Consider the following 23,282-nt stretch of genomic DNA (forward strand, 5'->3'; position numbering starts at 1 on the left):
CACTTGATAGGATTTTTAATAATAAAAATGTAATAAAAAATGTATTACCAAAATGTTTTAATTTTTGTAGTAACGCTGGAGGAAGTTTAGCTAAACTCCATTTCCTGTCAGCGCGCACAGACAGGAAGTGAGGTAATGAGAGACAAAGTTATGGGTCAAAGGTCATCAGGCCAGTGAAATGTGGGTTGTGCTGCTGCGCTGCAGATTTTGGGTGACTGAGACACACTGGACAGTTTTCCTTCAAAACATTAACCAGTTTCAGGTCTGCACTTTGACTAGGCCGCTCCAAACAGCCTTCAGGATGTTCTGGTAGTTTCCTGCAGTTCCATCGTTCACTACTTATAAATCTCTGAATTATTTTGGCAGGTCATGATAACAAACCACAGAATTAGATCAACCTTCCTGTTCACTCAGTTCCATGCAGGAATAATTCATAAAACAGAAACAGACTGGATTGGCCACGAAGGTTTTTTATTGTTGCGTGTGCCATAAACATGTTGATAGCTAAAGTACCATCCAGACGGGAATCAGTGCGAAAAGCCTGCTGCGTTCGCTCGGCGCGGCTCCGACCTCGTCATAAAGTGCTTCACTTTAGGCAAAGTTACAAACCGAGTCGCTGCAGGAGGTTTCCTGAAGCAGCGGCAGCCGCTCAGCAGCGCGGGTTCCCCATCCGGCACAAACACACCGTCTTAAACAGCCGGCACTGGCAGAACGCGCAGAAGTCGCAGCAAACGTTGCCGGGAGCTTTGCAGCTTCCCCAGAGCGGGACGCAGTCCGGCGGAGGAGGCGGCCGCTTCCTCGCAAACTTATTCTGACAGAAACAGGAAAACAAGAGCAGAGCTCAGATTTAATCTGACGTCCATCACAAAGTTTAACGCCACAGACTGAAGATCATTTCACAAATTCAGCAGACAGAACAGAGCAGCTCAATGAGGCGATATTAGAAATAAAACCAGCAAAAAAAGAAAAGAAAATATATATCAGACAAACAATCAGACAAAACAGAGAAAATTTAAAACTGCAAATAATTAAATCTTACTTATGATCCAGTGAAAATATTTTAGGTTACTAAAATAATGCAAAACTAACTTTTCAGAAAGATATTGGAGCTTGTTAAATTTAAGTTATTAATTCCTCTGACAGATTATTTCTCTGATAAAAATGGAAAAAGGTTTGAAGTGAAATAATCTGCCAGTGCCTTATTATCAATATTCGGTAATTATTTACTGAAAACAGGCTCTGATAAGCTGCTTTAATTTTATTTCAAGTGTATTTCCATATTTTCTCTAAACTCTGTTTTTGCAGTGTTCCAACCTTTTTCTGCTTCCTTCCTTTTTCCTTCTTCCTGGTGGATTTGTTCAATTCTGAAACAGAAGAAGCAGCTTAAACACGTCGCAGTTTTATCGCCTCTGGTTCATATTATCATGAATGACTTTGGATTTTATTATGAAATATCGTCACGAGGGATAAGATGCTTGTCGCCACGCAGACGCTCCGACTCTACATGAAGATGCAAACATATTTACCCACAATAACAACAGGAGGCGGGTCGACCTGCAGGCTGTGAGACAGAGCGTTGGACGCAACGACCCGATTGGTGGACAGCCTGTCGTCAGGGATCATGTGGGCGGAGCCAAGGCAGCACTGCGTGAGCGCGATGACGCAGCAGCCCAGCGGCAGGAAGGCCTGCATCTCTGGAAGGAAAGACAAACACGTCAACAAGGCGACTTTCAGTGAGGCTGAAGCGGCAACAGCAACTTGACCACATTTCTTTATACTTCCTTACATCAGGTTAGGATCGGCCCACGGCCTAATCAAAGCAAAAACATGGCAGACGATTTCTCTTCATTATGTTTACCTGGTTTATGTCAAAACATCCCAAACATTTTTTTCCAACTTGCATCATCATGCGAACCACAGAGGGATAAATGATTAGCATTTTTAATGCAACATAACAGAAAAATAAAGTTGTAGGGCAGGTTTTTGTCACGCAGTAGATTCAAACTTTTTATCAATTTGCAATAGAACTGTGCCGATCGATCGGCCACCGATCATAATCGGCCAATTTCGGTGAAAAAGGGTTTGATCGGTGATCAGGGTCTGTTGTTGCCGATCACCAAACCGATCAGCTGTATCTCACTTGGCAGCCTGCGTGTGCAGCTGCTCTCTTTGCTTCTCGCTGCGCAGCAGCAAATCCTCAGCGATGCCATGCAGCACTTCAACACTCAGAGTGAATGGGGACGTTTGCGAGTTGCGGCGGAAAATGACCTTGGGGTGAAGCAGGTCACAAAGCGTCAACACAACCGATCTAATGCCACGCTTAAAAAACTTGACGGAGTTTGGCTCCATCGAGGCTCAATGCAGGAAAAAAGCAACCAGACAGCAGGAACAGCTGCTTAAAACTACCAACATTGACCCGGATTAGCATCACGGTCACAAAGCTAAACAAGTCACCCAACGGTGATTCAAGTCTTGGAGCTGCGGAGGGAGACGCTGGTTCTGCTCCCGCTGCCGGACCTGCTGGGAATACTTCACAGACAGCAGCGCTGAACCTGCAGACGGTGAGCTGTCACACCGAGAGCTGCAGCAGGAACTTAAAAGATTTGACACTTGCGCTGCGTCCCAACACGAGACAGATCCACCCGTCCCTCTTCTTTCCACCTTGTCCCTAGTGGGTCGGGTGCTGCTGCCCATCTCCAGTGAACATACATGAGACACGTCATCTGAAACGAATCCATCTCCTCCTCCCTGTGTCTGCAGAACTACTGCTCAGTCAGAAGCAACCAATCAGAGCATTGATCTGCTAGCCAATCAGAGCTTAATCAGCTAGCCAATCAGAGCTTAATCAGCTAGCCAATCAGAGCTTAATCAGCTAGCCAATCAGAGCATTGATCAGCTAACCAATCAGAGCTTAATCAGCTAGCCAATCAGAGCTTAATCAGCTAGCCAATCAGACCATTGATCAGCTAACCAATCAGAGCTTAATCAGCTAGCCAATCAGAGCTTAATCAGCTAGCCAATCAGAGCTTAATCAGCTAGCCAATCAGACCATTGATCAAACCAATCAGAGCTTAATCAGCTAGCCAATCAGAGCTTAATCAGCTAGCCAATCAGAGCTTAATCAGCTAGCCAATCAGAGCTTAATCAGCTAGCCAATCAGAGCTTAATCAGCTAGCCAATCAGAGCTTAATCAGCTAGCCAATCAGAGCTTAATCAGCTAGCCAATCAGAGCTTAATCAGCTAGCCAATCAGAGCATTGATCAGCTAACCAATCAGAGCATTGATCAGCTAACCAATCAGAGCTTAATCAGCTAGCCAATCAGAGCTTAATCAGCTAGCCAATCAGAGCTTTGATCAGCTAACCAATCAGAGCATTAATCAGCTAGCCAATCAGAGCTTAATCAGCTAGCCAATCAGAGCTTAATCAGCTAGCCAATCAGAGCTTAATCAGCTAGCCAATCAGAGCTTAATCAGCTAGCCAATCAGAGCATTGATCAGCTAGCCAATCAGAGCATTGATCAGCTAGCCAATCAGAGCTTAATCAGCTAGCCAATCAGAGCATTGATCAGCTAACCAATCAGAGCATTAATCAGCTAGCCAATCAGAGCTTAATCAGCTAGCCAATCAGAGCATTGATCAGCTAACCAATCAGAGCATTAATCAGCTAGCCAATCAGAGCTTAATCAGCTAACCAATCAGAGCTTAATCAGCTAGCCAATCAGAGCTTAATCAGATAGCCAATCAGAGCATTGATCAGCTAGCCAATCATAGCTTAATCAGCTAGCCAATCAGAGCTTAATCAGCTAGCCAATCAGAGCATTGATCAGATAGCCAATCAGAGCATTTATCAGCTAGCCAATCAGAGCATTGATCAGCTAGCCAATCAGAGCTTAATCAGCTAGCCAATCAGAGCATTGATCAGCTAACCAATCAGAGCATTGATCAGCTAGACAATCAGAGCTTAATCAGCTAACCAATCAGAGCTTAATCAGCTAGCCAATCAGAGCATTGATCAGCTAACCAATCAGAGCATTGATCAGCTAGCCAATCAGAGCATTGATAAGCTAGCCAATCAGAGCTTAATCAGCTAGCCAATCAGAGCTTAATCAGCTAGCCAATCAGAGCATTGATCAGCTAACCAATCAGAGCATTGATCAGCTAACCAATCAGAGCTTAATCAGCTAGCCAATCAGAGCTTAATCAGCTAGCCAATCAGAGCTTTGATCAGCTAACCAATCAGAGCATTAATCAGCTAGCCAATCAGAGCTTAATCAGCTAGCCAATCAGAGCTTAATCAGCTAGCCAATCAGAGCTTAATCAGCTAGCCAATCAGAGCATTGATCAGCTAGCCAATCAGAGCATTGATCAGCTAGCCAATCAGAGCTTAATCAGCTAGCCAATCAGAGCTTAATCAGCTAGCCAATCAGAGCTTAATCAGCTAGCCAATCAGAGCATTGATCAGCTAGCCAATCAGAGCATTGATCAGCTAGCCAATCAGAGCTTAATCAGCTAGCCAATCAGAGCATTGATCAGCTAACCAATCAGAGCATTGATCAGCTAGCCAATCAGAGCTTAATCAGCTAGCCAATCAGAGCATTGATCAGCTAACCAATCAGAGCATTGATCAGCTAGCCAATCAGAGCTTAATCAGCTAACCAATCAGAGCTTAATCAGCTAGCCAATCAGAGCTTAATCAGCTAACCAATCAGAGCATTGATCAGATAGCCAATCAGAGCATTGATCAGCTAGCCAATCAGAGCTTAATCAGCTAGCCAATCAGAGCTTAATCAGCTAGCCAATCAGAGCTTAATCAGCTAGCCAATCAGAGCTTAATCAGCTAGCCAATCAGAGCTTAATCAGCTAGCCAATCAGAGCATTAATCAGCTAGCCAATCAGAGCTTAATCAGCTAGCCAATCAGAGCTTAATCAGCTAGCCAATCAGAGCTTAATCAGCTAGCCAATCAGAGCTTAATCAGCTAGCCAATCAGAGCATTGATCAGATAGCCAATCAGAGCATTTATCAGCTAGCCAATCAGAGCATTGATCAGCTAGCCAATCAGAGCTTAATCAGCTAGCCAATCAGAGCATGATCAGCTAACCAATCAGAGCATTGATCAGCTAGCCAATCAGAGCTTAATCAGCTAACCAATCAGAGCTTAATCAGCTAGCCAATCAGAGCATTGATCAGCTAACCAATCAGAGCATTGATCAGCTAGCCAATCAGAGCATTGATAAGCTAGCCAATCAGAGCTTAATCAGCTAGCCAATCAGAGCATTGATCAGCTAACCAATCAGAGCATTGATCAGCTAGCCAATCAGAGCTTAATCAGCTAGCCAATCAGAGCTTAATCAGCTAGCCAATCAGAGCATTGATAAGCTAACAATCAGAGCATTTATTTGCTAGCCAATCAGAGCATTGATCAGCTAACCAATCAGAGCATTGATCAGCTAGCCAATCAGAGCATTGATCAGCTAGCTGAAGTCAGGACGTTTTAATTCATGATTGTTCATCTTGATGCTTTTGATAAATGTTTCCTTTTGTTCTCGACATTATTTGATATCTGTGCTGTGAGATTTATGTGACTCATGATTTATGTGAGAGCCTTACTGTTAAATATTATTTTACTGGTTGCAGGTTTTTCAGTCCTTTTCACTGAGTAGCTGCTGTTTTGTGTCTGCAAGTATTTTGTGTGGCTGCTGTCAGGACAACTGCATCTTGTTTTTTATTTTGTTTTTTATGTTTAAGGTGGCAGTAGTAATTTTATTGGTTTTATGTTGGGTGTACATTGGAATGTAGAGGGGGAACTTTTGTTTTGTTCCGCGCGGCATGTGTTGCCCGGGGAGCTTTGGCTGGCGCATTTGGAGCCATGTGGGTCATGCAGGCTGGAGAGACTGAGAAGATTAGACTTTATTCCTCTGGAGTTGATGCAGATAATGAGGTACAGTTTGTTGTATGGATCTTTTGTTATATTGTGCCATTTGTTGTGAACTGATTTAGGTTGTGTTACCTTTTTTGTAGTTCTGACGGCATTTTTGAGGACCTCGAAGAATGTGTCTGAAATAAATGGCTGTAGAAAATCAATAACTGCGTTAAGTTTAATTGAACTCGAGAGGAGTAACATTTTGCATGTTTTATGTCTAAATTAAGTGAATTTATTAGCAGATCAATTTTCCATTTTTCAAATCACTTAATAGCATTTATACCTGAAGCAAAAAAGTAACAGCCAATGCTGATCAGTGATCAATGCTGATCAGTGATCAGCATTGATCGGTGATGGGAATCAGAAAATCCTGATTGGATCGTCGCTAATCATGATAGAAATATTCTCTCAGTTGCTGCCAATTTCTTTTCACAGAAATCTTTCCTGACTTATTCTTAATCCTGATATTCACTAATATTATGGCACCATGAATAAATGATTTCTGCTTTTGTCCAACATCATCTACCTGCTAAGTCACATGACCCCCATCGCCATGCAGACACGAACAGGGCCGTTACCCAGCAGCAGATGAAGAGGATCTGAATGCGCTGCAGGATTTACGGCGGGATCTCTGAGACCTTGACCTTAACCTCTGACCCCTAAGCCGTCCTTCTGAAGATGAAGAACTTTTATAAATGATCAGACATCTGGACTTCATTCCTGCTGCAGCCGCAGATCGGCGCACAGCAAAAAGAAAGATGCTTCAGAAATAATGAGGTCCTTCAGATCTGCTGCGGATCAGACAGATTTTACTGAAGTCAAACCTGCTTCGACGCTCAGAGGCTGAACGAACTCACCCGGCCAACCAGGCTTCACTTCTGAAATAAATCTCACTTTCTCATCTCTTTGCCGTCTCATTATTTTAAGTGTTGCTGCTTTATTAGCAACACATGAGCTGCACATGTTCTGTTTGCCAGAAAATGTTTTCATCCTGCCGCTGTCAGACTCAAATTGCTCCATATTTATTCCCAATGTGAGAAACAGAAAATTATAACAAAATGTTGCTAAATTGGAGGCTTGGCAGCATGAGAAGCAACAAAAATAATGATTTCAACGCAGAGAGAAAAAACTTTCTGGAACAAACAAGGAACATATTTTCTGATTCACATCAGAAAACATGAAGACAACAATAAATATCTTCATGTTGATGCACTTCACCAAAGATTTCAGCAACAAGCACATAATTACAGAAAGAGAAAATCAACCTGGACTACGACTATTAAAACATTTCTTAAACTTTTACTTTTCTTCTGTTTTCTCCATATTTTACTGTAACAGATGAATAAAAAACTAAATATTTCAACAGTATTTCAAACATGCAACTCTAAAAAACAAGAGACTGTTGGATTGTGGGAAATGTAGTTTAACATCTAACAGCTCCGGATGAGAACTGACGGATCGGAGAGAGAATCGGGTTCAATGCCAAACTCTTGCAGATGGAGTTTTGAGTTTTGATGTGGATGGAATATAAGTTCTGTCACAAGATTTTTTATTTATAAAATAGTTTAAAAAACATGCATTATTTCCCATTTCCACTTCTTTTGCTGTCCTTTCTGTTATTCTAAAGCATAAAAGACTCTGGATGCTGTTGGCCATGTTGAGTCGAACACAGATATTTGCATAATATTCAACTTTGGATTTGAACCTCCCAGTAACTTTTTGCTGTGTTTTTTCTTTATTTCTGAAATGTTTTTTCAAAAATAAAATCATATTTCACTGTGACCTGCTTCCAGAAATCTCAAACTTAAAGAAAAAAATGAAATGATATGTAAGAAACAGTCAGGTTGTTTTCTGATTGAATTTTCAGTTTTGAAATATCGGCCTGATTGTGAGATGAATGTGATTGTGTGAAACATGAATTGCCGTCGTGTTTGCGTCGCGTTCACAGAGTTCTGCGTTGTGACCGGGTGTGGCACTTTCACTCAAACTGTTTTATTTCTCCAGTGTGAAGCGAAAAACGGTTTTCATTGCAGTTGAACAAAATATATTCAATACGGCCAAAAAAAAACAAGTCACCTAAGCACAAAAAATGTTTTATCAAAAAGTGAGTTTTTAAAAATGGTGTTTTTATTAGATAACGATATTTTTTAAATGTTCAATTTGTATAATTTTATCATTAATGGACAACAAGTCATTCAAAATAGGGAAAAGTCATTAGCCCTAGCCTAACCTAACCTAGCCTAACCTAACCTAACCTAACCTAACCTAACCTAACCTAACCTAACCGACTCCTAACGTTTCCAAACAGATTCTGATAAAAACATCGCAGCAGAAGAAAGTCATGTTTCCTCTGTGTCCTCTGGTCAAATGTTTAGGAACTAGAAGCTGCTCTGTAGACGACTGCAGGACAAAGATCTGAGAATCACAGACCTGACGGTGATAAGGCAGCTCATACTAATGAAAGGTAGTGTCTTATTTTAAACGTGCTGCACTTTAGACGTGAAAAGGTATCAGGCTGCGACTGTATGTGGAAAAAGCAGCTGAAACATTTGGTAGCTGTTTCAGCAGCGTCTGTCTGTCTGTCAGAAAACACCTGACAACACCTTGACCTGCATCTGGTTGGACTTAAAGCTTCACGTCTGGCACCCAACCCTGAGGCACTCCACTCTAAAGTGGGTAGTTACATCTTGAAGTCAAACGATTTAAAGACATAACTGCTTGGAAAGATGACTAAAAATATTTACAGATGTCAGAAAATAATGGAGCATAATGTCTGGCAGAGCTTTGTGAAGCTCTAGAAAACATCTGAAGCGTTTCAGTTCAGCGTAGCATCACAGAATTCAACGTTAAATCAGAGTTTAATGTTAAATCAGTTTAGCGATAAATCGGTTTAACGATAAATTGGTTTAACGATAAATCAGTTAAACCGATTTATTGACGATAAATCTGTGATTTATTGACGATAAATCTGTGATTTATTGACGATAAATCTGTGATTTATTGACGATAAATCTGTGATTTATTGACGATAAATCTGTGATTTATTGACGATAAATCTGTGATTTATTGACGATAAATCTGTGATTTATTGACGATAAATCTGTGATTTATTGACGATAAATCTGTGATTGATTGACGATAAATCTGTGATTTATCGTTAAACCAATTATTTATTGTTATTGGTTAAACAATAAATCAGTTTAACGATAAATCGGTTTAACGATAAATCACAGATTAAATCAGACTTTTATATTACATCGCTATAGAAATGATATGTATTCCGCTCACTTCCAGCTAACTTGCTTGTTGATGACGTAAGCGGCTAGCATCAACACAGAGCGGCGGGAAGCAGCACGGCTCACAGCACAAATGAAGAGCTCGTTAAAAAGGAAGATGCAAGACATGAATTATTTGGACCTTGTTCGGGTTTAACCTCCTGCGGTCTGAGCAGCGCTCAGGATGAGCGCGGCTGATGTCACGGTCTGACAGCGGGGAAGTGGCGGGTAGCGGGGTGACAGCCTCACGGTCTCTCCAAAACCATAAAACACCTTGTAAAACACACAGCGCGACTCTGCAGGACCGCTCAAAGTAAAAAAGTTGTGGGGTTTAAATGACGTCGTGTCTTAAGATCACGGGAGGCTTGAACAATCAGACCAGGAGCAGAAAACTAACCTGCAAACTGAGTGAAAGACAGGAAATGATTTGTTTTCCCACTACCAGCATGAGTTTCGATGGCAGCAATGCAGCCGAACACAACCAGTCGCTGCACTGGGCAGACAGGATTGGACACTGACATTCTTTGCATGTTTTTATATTTCATTTATGTATTTAGTCTTGATTTACCCAGGAAGTCGCCGCCACGTCTCCCTTGCAAAGAGATTTTTAAGGCAATGACAAGCAGCAACGTAAAACTGAACATTTACAAACATAAATAAGATCCACAAAAACAGCAGAGTGTTAAACTAGCTTTAACATTACAATTAGGATGTTTTTTTTTTAAATGTCTTGGTAAATTTTATACAATTTATCTTGACATGAGTTTCATGCCATATGGCACGGCCTTGCATGGCAGCGCTTTACGTCAGTTTTATTTTTATCCACGTCAGAATAATGTCAAACTGCAACATAAAAACTCTGCTGTCATTAAGTTTCTGTGACAACATTCTGCTCAACGTTCTAGAAATTGAATCAATATATGGGGATTTCTTTATGCTGCAGATAAAGACTGGAGCAAACTTCAGCAAGTATTCCAGCTTTTTATGGATAGAAACCAACCCCGAGCATGAATGAACCCCTGACCCCTGACCCCATCGGTAGCAATGAACCAGCTAAAATGGTGTTAAAGCTGCATGGGTAACTGAACGCTAAGCGTTCCTGTGGGACTCGCTGCAGAGAGAAACACGGAGAACGCCTGCCTCGTTTCATTTCTGACTCCACTTAAAACGATCCGCGACCCGGGGTCACGGCACGCCGGGCCGGCTGCTTCCCGCGACCCCGGGGTCACGGCACGCCGGGCCGGCTGCTTCCCGCACACCCAAACATGACTTAGGAAAGGAAGCAGCACAAAGCTCAGAGCGCCAGGCACTGAAGTGTGTGCAGATGTTCCAGTAGCGGCTCGCTGCGGCGGCTGGCTGCGGCGGCTGGCTGCGGCGGCGACCATCAGGGTTCATACGCAGGATGAGAGGAAATACAATCACACAGTTCTACAGAAATACTAAAATAATCTTCATGCAAAACAATACATGGTGGAGGCAGCGTCATGCTGTGGGCATTGATTTATTATTCACCTCCCAACCTGAACCTCCAGCCAGAGACATAATGGTTCAAATCAACAAAAATCCATGTTCACAAGGCCTAGTCAAAGTCACAGACTGTAAAAACACACAGAGCAAATCATGAACGATCTGTTTCCACTTGATCATTAATAAATCCTGACAGATAATGCAAGTAAGCTAAACTTGCAGGTTAAAGAATTTAAAAACCTTCAATAAAATGATCATTTGAACCAAACTCAAAAATTAAAACCTCAGAAAACAGAAAAGATTTAAAATGTTTTGCTAATCAGTTTTTACTGACAGAATTAAAACGCTGAAATATGGAAATATTTCTGTTCTGCAAAAACAAGAAATCTTCCTGATTATTTATGTTCACAAACATTTAGTTTTATAAGATAAAACATAAAAAAGATCCACAAAAACAACAACAGAGTGTGAATCTAGTTTTAACTTTACAATTAGGATGTTACTTTTTTAAGCATCTTATCAGTGAGCAGATTATCAGCCAATAATCCCTGAATATTGATGAAAAAGTTCCAGACAGATTATTTCATTTATTACATGTTTTGCAATAACTGAAATAATCTGATACTTTTAATCAATATTAAGAAATTATTGATTTAAAAAAAAAAATCCAATCTTTTTCTGAAAAGTTACAAATTTGTTTAAGTGAAATAAAATATTTGCTCTAAAATTCTTGGTATGATTTTGTATTTTTGAGACATAACTGCATGTTTATCTGGTATTAAAAGATAAAAATGAATCACTATGCAAGTCTTCACATGATGTTCAGAATAAAAACATTCATTTGATAGCAAACTGTCGCGGCTCAAAGCGGCAAACAGGAAACTTTGTAGTAAAATAATGAAATGGTTTGATTAAATGTTTCGTGTCGTCAGTGAATAAATCTGGATGAAAACATGAATAATCTGGATGAATTTAATCCAAACAAACATGAAACAGCAGCAAGACGTTTCTGTTTGTCCGGTTCTGATGCAGATCGGCATCAGAACCGGAACCCGACATCCGCAGGAGAAAAACTGCATAACGACATTATTTCAGCTTTTTATCTCATAACCATATTAAAAAGAAAAACAAGCAGAAACTTTTTCCCTTTTCACAAACATCTTTTCTACTCAATCTGCAGAAATGCAACTTTTCTTTGTTTTTCTACCTTTTCACTTAAATCCTCTGTTGATAGAAAAAGGTTAAAGTTACAGGAAATATGTAATTTAATAAACCACAGCAGGTTTATGATTCCGGTTTCAGCCTGAAAATCAAAATGTTTGAATGTTTGAGATCAGATTCTCCATCACGAATAAAAGCATAAAACATGAAAGTTGTGGGTTAAAGGTCAGCATCCATTTTACTCACATTTACCAGAAATTCTGTAAATCAGTTTCATGATTAAACTATTCAACAAATAAAGATTCATTTGACTTCAAAATGCTTTGCCAGTGTTTGGATTTGAGTTTTCTGGGAAATAATTTAAAGGAGATTTTTTTTAAAATGTAAAACACAGAAGCAGAAAATTTAACATTTGAGGAAAAAGATTTAAATATAATAATAGCAATATTAATCCTGAACAACAAAATGAAATGTTTTCAACTTAATTACCAAATAAAAAAAGCTTCCAAGATATTCAGGCTTCCAACAAAATAACTCATATTTCTGCTCTGATCTGAATATTTTATGACTTTTAGATTTTTTTTCTGAATTCATAATATAGCAATAATAATAATAATAATAATAATTATTATTATTAGAGTCATTAGGGAAAACACACCAAAACAATCTGTTTTCATGAAACATTAAGTTATTTTTCGTTGATGAAGTTTTTCCTGACACCGGACCAGACGGGATGGGACCGGGCCGGACCGGGCTGGACCAGTCAGGACCGGACCGGACCAGTCAGGACCGGACGGAACTGGACAGGACCAGACGGGACCGGACGGGACCGGGCCGGACCAGACCAGACGGGACCGTCACATTATTTTTAACTTGGTAAATCAAAACTAAAACATTGTTCCACCGAAGCCTTTCTGAATTATTGTTCAGATATTTTGCAACCTGCAGCTGATTGAATGCATCAGAGTTTTTTCTGTCATAATCAGATTATAATCAGATTATAATCAGATTATAATCAGTCAGATTGTTTCCATGTTTTCAGTTTTATTCTGTTATAAATTTATTATTGAGGGAAACAAAAAGCTGCTGGTCGTTTCTTCCTGCTAACAGGAGCCAAACGGGAAAACCGATTCGGATCATTTCACCATCAGCCCAGTTCCTGGTCCGGTTGGTTCCGATCCAGATTCTGATTGTGAGGACAATTTGATCCCAAAACCAATCCATTGTGAGAGAACCAGAACCAGAACCAGGTCTGTGTTTTCCTCACCGTTCACCGACTCAACAATCAGGATCCGTTTCTTGTCGTTTCATTTGGGTTTGAACTGAACCGGATGGGTAAACCGGACCGAGCGGCTCGGCCGTCCTCCAGCCTGCTGCTTGCCGGGTCCATCCTGAAAGCGTCTCGCTCTCCTACCTGAGGATCCTGCGTCTGACGGGACGCGGCGGCGCTCTCCGCTCCTCTGATTCCTGCTGTTTTCTTTCCTCTCGGCTCTGATTGGAGTCTTCGCTTCGTTTCAGTTTTCCTCTCTGCTTTTTTCCCGGCTGATTTTCCCCTCGTCCAGATCTTCTTATTCCCGCTGCGTCGTTCCTGTTGAGCTGGACTAGCTTTCCCTGCGTTGGAGCTTCACACCATGAAGATATACTGGGAGGTTCGGCCCGGAGGCGGGACCAGTGCTGCTGAGGTTTAGGGGATGGAAAAGGTCAAATCCTAAGGATGGACAGATAAATGTGAACCAGACCCTCCGCTGAGCGAACCCGTTACCACTACGGCTGAGCGCTACTGGATTTCAGAGGCCAGAGCCGCTTCGCCAAAAACGCTTTCATGTGTCAAGCAGCCATGTTAGTTTTCACTCAGCGACGCATCAGGCCGGTTAACGTCCCAACAGCCCCGACAAACAAGCCAGAAAATGATTTCTAGTTCGCACTTTGAGCGCTCCACAAACATCTGTCCGAAGGTTTTCCAAAGATCGGACTCCAATCAGAGCAGGAGACCCAGAACCAAGGAAACCGGCGGCTGCTTCCGGGTTCTGGACGACTCCAGGAACGACTCCAGGAACGACTCCGGGTTCTGCGGAATATATCCGGCATGCAAAACTTCTAAACTGGCAGAAATAACAGGGATGGATTGATATACATCACTAAGTGAGAAACATTTATGAAAACATGTAAATTACTCAACCAGAAACACTTCCTGGTGTTAAACTAACAACGATGAACTGAGCAACAACAGCCAGGTCAGACACGATGGCTTCATCTCCTTCTGACTCAACATTGTGAAAGAATTCATTCATCGTTTGCTTTATTTTGCTGCACAAACGTCTCGACCCAAAAACAGTTCCAGCCGATCAAAACAGCAGCTTTTATTTTAGCGATGATCCAATCAGAATTTTCTGATTCCCATCACCGATCAATGCTGATCAGTGATCAATGCTGATCAGTGATCAATGCTGATCAGCATTGGCTGTTACTTTTTTGCTTCAGGTATAAATGCTATTAAGTGATTTGAAAAAATGGAAAATTGATCTGCTAATAAATTCACTTAATTTAGACATAAAACATGCAAAATACTTGCAGACACAAAACAGCAGCTACTCAGTGAAAAGGACTGAAAAACCTGCAACCAGTAAAATAATATTTAACAGTAAGGCTCTCACACATAAATCATGAGTCACATAAATCTCACAGCACAGATATCAAATAATGTCGAGAACAAAAGGAAACATTTATCAAAAGCATCAAGATGAACAATCATGAATTAAAACGTCCTGACTTCAGCTAGCTGATCAATGCTCTGATTGGCTAGCTGATCAATGCTCTGATTGGTTAGCTGATCAATGCTCTGATTGGCTAGCTGATCAATGCTCTGATTGGCTAGCTGATCAATGCTCTGATTGGCTAGCTGATTAAGTTCTGATTGGTTAGCTGATCAATGCTCTGATTGGTTAGCAAATCAATGCTCTGATTGGCTAGCTGATCAATGCTCTGATTGGTTAGCAAATCAATGCTCTGATTGGCTAGCTGATCAATGCTCTGATTGGTTAGCAAATCAATGCTCTGATTGGCTAGCTGATTAAGCTCTGATTGGTTAGCTGATCAATGCTCTGATTGGTTAGCTGATCAATGCTCTGATTGGCTAGCTGATTAAGCTCTGATTGGCTAGCTGATTAAGCTCTGATTGGCTAGCAGATCAATGCTCTGATTGGCTAGCAGATCAATGCTCTGATTGGTTGCTTCTGACTGAGCAGTAGTTCTGCAGACACAGGGAGGAGGAGATGGATTCGTTTCAGATGACGTGTCTCATGTATGTTCACTGGAGATGGGCAGCAGCACCCGACCCACTAGGGACAAGGTGGAAAGAAGAGGGACGGGTGGATCTGTCTCGTGTTGGGACGCAGCGCAAGTGTCAAATCTTTTAAGTTCCTGCTGCAGCTCTCGGTGTGACAGCTCACCGTCTGCAGGTTCAGCGGCTGCGTCTGTGAAGTATTCCCAGCAGGTCCGGCGGGAGCAGAACCAGCGTCTCCCTCCGCAGCTCCAAGACTTGAATCACCGTTGGGTGACTTGTTTAGCTTTGTGACCGTGATGCTAATCCGGGTCAATGTTGGTAGTTTTAAGCAGCTGTTCCTGCTGTCTGGTTGCTTTTTCCTGCATTGAGCCTCGATGGAGCCAAACTCCGTCAAGTTTTTTAAGCGTGGCATTAGATCGGTTGTGTTGACGCTTTGTGACCTGCTTCACCCCAAGGTCATTTTCCGCCGCAACTCGCAAACGTCCCCATTCACTCTGAGTGTTGAAGTGCTGCATGGCATCGCTGAGGATTTGCTGCTGCGCAGCGAGAAGCAAAGAGAGCAGCTGCACACGCAGGCTGCCAAGTGAGATACAGCTGATCGGTTTGGTGATCGGCAACAACAGACCCTGATCACCGATCAAACCCTTTTTCACCGAAATTGGCCGATTATGATCGGGCCGATCGATCGGCACAGCTCCATGAATTTTTACAAAGTAAGCGGCCTGGGAGGTCACGGGAGGTCGTGTGGGGTCTTGCATGTGTGCCGTATTTCCTTCCCCTTCCTGGTTGTGAGAAAGGATCCATTTTAAGTTTTGCTCTCGTTAATCGTAAACCTCTTCCTGGTTTCTCTGACATGCCAGGTATGTTGAGAAAGACGTTTTCTTTCCAGAAGATTAGATTTGACATATTTACGTCCAGTTTCTGAACCGCCCCAACCATCGGATGATACATGTGACAGAAATGCTGAATCTGCAGAGAAGTTGCTCCCAGAGGAGTCGTCCGTCTTCCATCCTGATGTTAACATAACTGGGAAAAACAACGAACAGGAACCCTCCTTCCCTCCAGAAAGAACGGACAGGAGCTGCAGCCCTGACCTTTAACCCGGGAATCTGACCTGCTCTCTGCATCTCACGTTACCTCTTCAAGTGCCAGAAAGGCCAGAATGAAGGTGCTTCCAGAAAAAACCCAAGAAGCCCTGATAAGTTCAGCCGTTTGGGGCCTTCCGATGAAACGGACCAATCAGAACGGCTCTCTGGTTCTGAACCAGGCTGTGATTTCAAACCGACGCTGCAGTTTCACAGAGACGTGCCTCACTTTTGATCTCCTGATGGATTTTAAAGCTCCAAGCTTGACGTCAGAGTTGGTCGGATTTACGAAGCGTCCGAGGAAACTTTCTGCAAAGCTACGGCAGCCAGAATATGGATCATATGGATTACAGGGTCTGAAGAAGGACCGGCCGAAACAATCCGAGTTTCAGTTTCAATGTGGAAAGTAACGTCATAAAGGCAAATAAATCCCTGAATGCAGAAATAAAACATGCAATTTTGAGTTTTGAAGGTTATGAAGACACCAGACTCACATGGAGCCACTAGGAAACGTTCATTTCACCCAAAACTGCGTCAGAACAACTGTTATGAGTTAACAGCCAAACCAAACAGGAAGTCGCTGCTGTTCTCTGGCTTTTACCGATTCATGCCACCATTTAATGTTTTGTGATGTTTAGTCAGTCTGAGAAATAGACGTGCTGAACTGATCAGAGGATGTGAAACACTGAATGGAGCCAAATCCAGTGGAAAACAGTCAGCATTTTATTATTATTCATCTATGTAATTAGAAAGTCTTTGTAGTCTGTTTTCCTCCTTCAGTGGGGTCGACCGGTTCTACTGGAACCAGAACATCTGCTCCACCTCCAGCTGCTGTGGTTCTGAGTCCAACCAGCCTGTTCCCCTCCTGGCCTGTGGGGGCGCTGCACCAACAACCACTGCAGGAAACGACACTAAAACCTCTGAAAACACTGAGAGCAACTTCCTGTTTCAGCAGATGAAACAAGATGGAGGCGTCAGAGTTTAGTGATTTCTCTTTAGTCTTTGGCTGAAGACCAGGAGGCCATTTCTGCTGCTAATGCTAAGCTAACATGTTAGCTTTGGTTACCCAGAATGCCCTGCGCTGTAGTCCACTTCCTGCTTTTGGCACACTCTCAGGTCCCACTTTAAGTTAAGATATTTAAACTGAAACAGAGTTCACTTTAACAGAACCCAAAGCGAGGTTTGGAAGACCAGAGGTCAGAGGTCGATAAGCGTTCACACCCCACACCTAAAGCAGTCCAGAGTCGTTTAAGGCGGGCCGGAGTCGGATGAGGCGGACCGGAGGCGGGATGAGGCGGACCGGAGTCGGGATGAGGCGGACCGGAGTCGGGATGAGGCGGACCGGAGGTGGGATGAGGCGGACCGGAGTCGGGATGAGGCGGACCGGAGTCGGGATGAGGCGGACCGGAGGTGGGATGAGGCGGACCGGAGTCGGGTTGAGGCGGACTGGAGTCGGGATGAGGCGGACCGGAGGTGGGATGAGGCGGACCGGAGTCGGGATGAGGCGGACCGGAGTCGGGTTGAGGCGGACCGGAGTCGGGATGAGGCGGATTGGAGTCGTTTTAAGGCGGATCGGAGTCGGGATGAGGCGGACCGGAGGCGGGATGAGGCGGACCGGAGGCGGGATGAGGCGGACCGGAGTCGGGTTGAGGCGGACGGAGTCGGGATGAGCGGACCGGAGGTGGGATGAGCGGACCGGAGTCGGGATGAGGCGGGACCGGAGTCGGGTTGAGGCGGACTGGAGTCGGGATGAGGCGGACCGGAGGTGGGATGAGGCGGACCGGAGTCGGGTTGAGGCGGACTGGAGTCGGGATGAGGCGGACCGGAGGTGGGATGAGGCGGACCGGAGTCGGGATGAGGCGGACCGGAGTCGGGTTGAGGCGGACCGGAGTCGGGATGAGGCGGATTGGAGTCGTTTTAAGGCGGATTGGAGTCGGGATGAGGCGGACCGGAGTCGAGTTGAGGCGGACTGGAGTCGGGATGAGGCGGACCGGAGTCGGGTTGAGGCGGATCGGAGTCGGAATGAGGCGGATTGGAGTCGTTTTAAGGCGGATCGGAGTCGGGATGAGGCGGACCGGAGTCGGGTTGAGGCGGACCGGAGGCGGGATGAGGTGGACCGGAGTCGGGATGAGGCGGATTGGAGTCGTTTTAAGGCGGATCGGAGTCGGGATGAGGCGGACCGGAGTCGAGTTGAGGCGGACTGGAGTCGGGATGAGGCGGACCGGAGTCGGGTTGAGGCGGACCGGAGGCGGGATGAGGCGGACCGGAGTCGGGTTGAGGCGGACCGGAGTCGGGATGAGGCGGACGGAAGTCGGGATGAGGCGGACGGACGGAGGCGGGATGAGGCGGACCGGAGTCGGGTTGAGGCGGACCGGAGTCGGGATGAGGCGGATTGGAGTCGTTTTAAGGCGGATGGAGTCGGGATGAGGCGGACCGGAGTCGAGTTGAGGCGGATGGAGTCGGGATGAGGCGGACCGGAGTCGGGTTGAGGCGATCGGAGTCGGAATGAGGCGGATTGGAGTCGTTTTAAGGCGGATCGGAGTCGGATGAGGCGGACCGGAGTCGGGTTGAGGCGGACCGGAGTCGGGATGAGGCGGATTGGAGTTGTTTTAAGGCGGATCAGAGTCGGGATGAGGCGGACCGGAGTCGGGATGAGGCGGACCGGAGTCGGGTTGAGGCGGACCGGAGGTGGGATGAGGCGGACCGGAGTCGGGATGAGGCGGACCGGAGTCGGGTTGAGGCGGACTGGAGTCGGGATGAGGCGGACCGGAGGTGGGATGAGGCGGACCGGAGTCGGGATGAGGCGGACCGGAGTCGGGTTGAGGCGGATCGGAGTCGGGATGAGGCGGACCGGAGTCGGGTTGAGGCGGACCGGAGTCGGGTTGAGGCGGATCGGAGTCGGAATGAGGCGGATTGGAGTCGTTTTAAGGCGGATCGGAGTCGGGATGAGGCGGACCGGAGTCGGGTTGAGGCGGATTGGAGTCGGGTTGAGGCGGACGGGAGTCGGGATGAGGCGGACCGGAGTCTGTTTAAGGTGGATTGGAGTCGGGATGAGGTGGATTGGAGTCGGGATGAGGCGGACCGGAGTCTGTTTAAGGTGGATCGGAGTCGGGTTGAGGCAGACCACATGGATAAGCTGGACCCGTTGGAGCTATTTATTCTTTATCCATGTTAATTTTTTGTTAGTTTATTCTTAAATGTATGTTTTTTGTGTTATTTGGAGAGTTATTTGTAGGTTAATATTGATTTTATTTATTTTTTTGTTTTCTTATTTACTTTCTTATTAAGACAGGAAGTAATGTGGGTCGGTCCACTAAGTGTAGGGGCCCGGTTCAGGACCAGCAGGTGTCTGGGCTTGGGGCCTGTGGTTTCAACCAGAGCAATAAAGGAAGCAGGAAAAAAAGGAACGTTTGAATGTTGTAATTGTTTACTGAAATGGGAAAATAAATCATCCAGATCAATCTACAAGTTTGGACATTGAACCTTCTTTTGCCTGCATACAGAAACTTGACCCCATTGCCTTTTGTGGCTTACAGAAACTTTTCCTGGGTATCTGGTTTGGCAAACAATCACCATTAGACAACCCAACAAGCGTTTTCCCCTGAGCAGGTCACACTGACCCCATCTGTGCTTTTATGAGGGTTTCTTGTGTGTCTTTCAGGAACTGACTGTGTGACCGGACAGCGCCCCCTGCTGCTCTTGATCCATCTAGCAGAGCTAAATGCCAGGCAGTGCATTTGATTTTGTCATTTGGAAGCAGGAAGGCATGATTAAGCTTTCCCCAAGACTCCAGATGGTTGTCTGCTCATAAAATGTTCCTTAATAGTTCCCAGGGAGTATATTAGAGAAGAAATTAGGCTTTTATACTATAAACTGCTATAATCAATGCTGCACAGGATTGTCTGTCTCTTTCTTTTCTTCCTCGTTAAACAGAGGTTACAAACAAACCATAAATAATTTTGTTTCTGCAGTAAAATGCATCTGTGTGAAGCCGCAGTGTCCAGACTTCATGTCCGGGGAGCCGATCTTAGAAAACATTCACTCAAGGGTTGCCTTCAACTCCACCTTGTCGTCGCCCTCTGTTTTCTCTGTGGGTTGAAGTGCATGTGACGTTTCTGTCACCACCGTGCAGCTTCAGCCGTCATCCTGCTGCTAGCCGAGCCGAGCCGGGCCGAGCCAAGCCGGGCCGAGCCGAGCCGGGCCGAGCCGAGCCGAGCCGGGCCGAGCCAAGCCGGCCGAGCCGAGCCGAGCCGAGCCAAGCCGAGCCAAGCCGAGCCGAGCCAAGCAGACCACCTGGGTGTTCTCCACTCACGCACGCTTCACGCTGAGCGCTAACTCAATGTGAATATTTCCCACTGTGAGGAACATGTGTTAACAACAACAGCATAAAACTTTCAGGCCAGCATTCTCCCCCCTCTCTGCTCACATGCTCGCATCTTAGACTGATTGGAAACAATTTACTGCAGCTGCTGCGGTTCTGAGCTGAAAATTTTGGACTTTTCCATTTTCTGCTGCTGACATTTTTAAAGCTGTGGGCAAATGATACTGGAGACAACCTGAAGTATCGGTTCAGAGAGGTTTGATTTATTGAGTTCTTTATCCGTCTGCTCCATGCAGCTCGTCATTCATTCAGTCGTTCCTTTACTGACCAGTATCTACCACTGGGAGCCGTGGGTGATAACTGGTGAACCTTTGCGGAAACTGGACCTGATCCAGACACACGGCGGCCATCTGAAGGCAGCAGCTCCTTTTTCTGCAAAACGCCGAGCAGCAGGTTCTGACCGATTAGCCGCAGTTAACAACAACATAGAAATAACTGAGTTTAAAATGGATCAAATCTGGGAGCGGTTCTGCAGTTTGGTACGGCTAACAAAGAGTCATGGGAGGGACAATCCTCCTTTTCATGTCTGATTTAAGAGCTGCGTTTCCTGGCATCTTCTATCAATCGCACACAAGTCGACGCCATAAATACCGGGAAAGATTAGCTAAACCACAGCAAAAAGCCAGGGCCTTCGAAGAAACAGGAACTGCTTTTCAAGATTTACAAAACAACACAAGGATGCATTTAAGAAACAACCACAACAGAAAAAACCATGAGCAGATTAAAGCTGCCTCACTGCAACTTGGTGCATGAAATCCTGCAGACAAATGAGGACAAAACCCAGAATTTTCTCCTGGAGAAGATGAAAAAGCCCTGTGGCTGAATATTAGGTGGTAAAGCACACGGTGAGGGCGAAGAGCAGCATCGAGACACCGAGGATTTGGTCCACATTTACAGCCTGGAGCTGAGAACTGAGGTTCAGATGAATCAACTGAGGGGGAACCGGTTCATGTCTTCAGTTCCTTTTCATTGGTTCATGTCTTCAGTTCCTTTTCATTGGTTCATGTCTTCAGTTCCTTTTCATTGGTTCATGTCTTCAGTTCCTTTTCATTGGTTCATGTCTTCAGTTCCTTTTCATTGGTTCATGTCTTCAGTTCCTTTTCATTGGCCCGACGGTGGCGGCCTGATCACGACGGCGGCGGCAACATTTTCACTGGTTTTCTTTGGGAAGTTTATTGGTTTGAATAAATGTTTAATTTTTACTTGGTTCTTATGCCATTACTGAGTTTGTTGAATAAAGTATTTTAAGTGGAAGATTGAAGCATTTCTGAGGTTTAGTCAAGTTGCATTTTCTCTCTATATGTAGATATTCTGTTCATGTTATTTAATACCTAACCATATCAGGCAGAATCTCGTGAGAAAATTCAGAATGAAACCGTTTGGCTCGTATTTCCGTCAGACGTTTTCCTGAAACCAACTGGATTACAGGTTTTGGTAAAAGCTGCTGTTTGCATTTATGAAAGTTTTCAGAACCAGTTTCTGCTCTGGGATCGGAGCTTGTTGCAGGGATGTAATGTGATTATATGTCTCAAGAGAATCTTTACAGTGAGAGCTGTAAGGCTCCACTTGTGAAAATAAATCACTCTGGCTCTCATAAAAACCCTAACAGGAAACTTATGAAAAAATGATAAAAACTGAGCTATAAAATTGAAATATCAAGGAATATTTCTGCAGTTTTTATGCAGTCATTGAAAGGAAAAATTAAATGCATTATTTTCACATTTCCAACGGCTTTAGCTTTTCAGACGTTAAAGCTGAAACTATGTCAGAGTAATCAGATTACTTAAAGATGAAGCAGGTGAAACTGGAAAGCCCAGCGGCGTTTCCAGACCCCTGAGGCTCCAGCACATCGAGACGAAATGCAGAACCTCCGGATCTGCCTGATTATTTCAGCTAATGACTGCAGAGCAGAGCAGGTCATTGCTGCTGCCAACATGTGACAGCCAGCACTGATGAATGAGCTCAGACTGACTAATGCTGCTCTGCAGCCAGCGCTCTGCAGCCAGCGCTCTGCAGCCAGCGCCGGCCTCTCAGGGCTTTCACTGCGTCGGACAGGAACGGACGACTTCTCATGCAAACTACAGCTTCAGGTTATCAGGCTGCAAATAATCAAACAGGAATTATAGCTGTGAGATGGTTTCAGGCGCTTCATTCACAGCTCACTAACTTTCTGCCATAATTACGCGGCTCACTCCAAACTCCAAACCCAGCGAGACAGATAAGACGTGGGCTGCGCTCACCGACGGCCCGCGCGGCCAGCTGGGATGCAGATGCACATCTGGAGGCGGGCGAGCCGCAGGGTGGGAGTAATGAGCTGCCCAGGACGCTGTCCAGACGTCCAGCTCCCGGGACGCCGCTCACGTCACGTGACACGTTCCTGACCGCGCCGCCGTGACTCTGCGCAGCATCTGGGCCGCAGAGCCGCATTCCTCACCAGAAGCCTCCCTTTATTACCTGTTAGAGAAACGGAGAGTGACGCAGGATGATATTAAATGTAGATAAAGTTCTAAATAATGGCCTGGACGTTTGGGAAATGGATGCAGCAGGAGGTTTACACTTTCAGGCTGCGCCCGTTTCCTGCATTGCTTTGGGATTTAGGGATCAATCTTCTCCTAAATCTGAAGGGACCAAGGAGTTCAGGCTGACAGGATTTATCACAGGATTTATCACAGGATTTATCACAGGATTTATCACAGGATTTATCACAGG

At 44.7% G+C, this 23,282-nt stretch overlaps 1 protein-coding gene across 3 annotated transcripts in view; it reads right to left on the bottom strand.

Annotated features, from left to right (window-relative positions):
• Positions 1 to 450: 450 nt before the first annotated feature.
• The window catches only part of LOC129356142 (agouti-signaling protein-like), a 33,338-nt gene continuing 10,506 nt past the window's right edge, over positions 451 to 23,282 (bottom strand). For all 3 annotated transcript variants that reach the window (XM_055025746.1, XM_055025745.1, XM_055025747.1), the window contains 4 exons: positions 22,814 to 23,027; positions 1,527 to 1,694; positions 1,315 to 1,364; positions 451 to 811 (listed from right to left, as the gene is read on the bottom strand). In XM_055025746.1, the coding sequence (XP_054881721.1) occupies positions 650 to 811; positions 1,315 to 1,364; positions 1,527 to 1,694; positions 22,814 to 23,000 (567 nt within the window). In that variant the 5' untranslated portion in view covers positions 23,001 to 23,027 and the 3' untranslated portion in view covers positions 451 to 649. The remainder of the gene's footprint in view (positions 812 to 1,314; positions 1,365 to 1,526; positions 1,695 to 22,813; positions 23,028 to 23,282) is intronic.

This window comes from Poeciliopsis prolifica, unplaced genomic scaffold (genome assembly GCF_027474105.1).
Source record: "Poeciliopsis prolifica strain line A6 unplaced genomic scaffold, Auburn_PproV2 SCAFFOLD158, whole genome shotgun sequence".
In the NCBI taxonomy this organism is placed as follows: domain Eukaryota; kingdom Metazoa; phylum Chordata; class Actinopteri; order Cyprinodontiformes; family Poeciliidae; genus Poeciliopsis; species Poeciliopsis prolifica.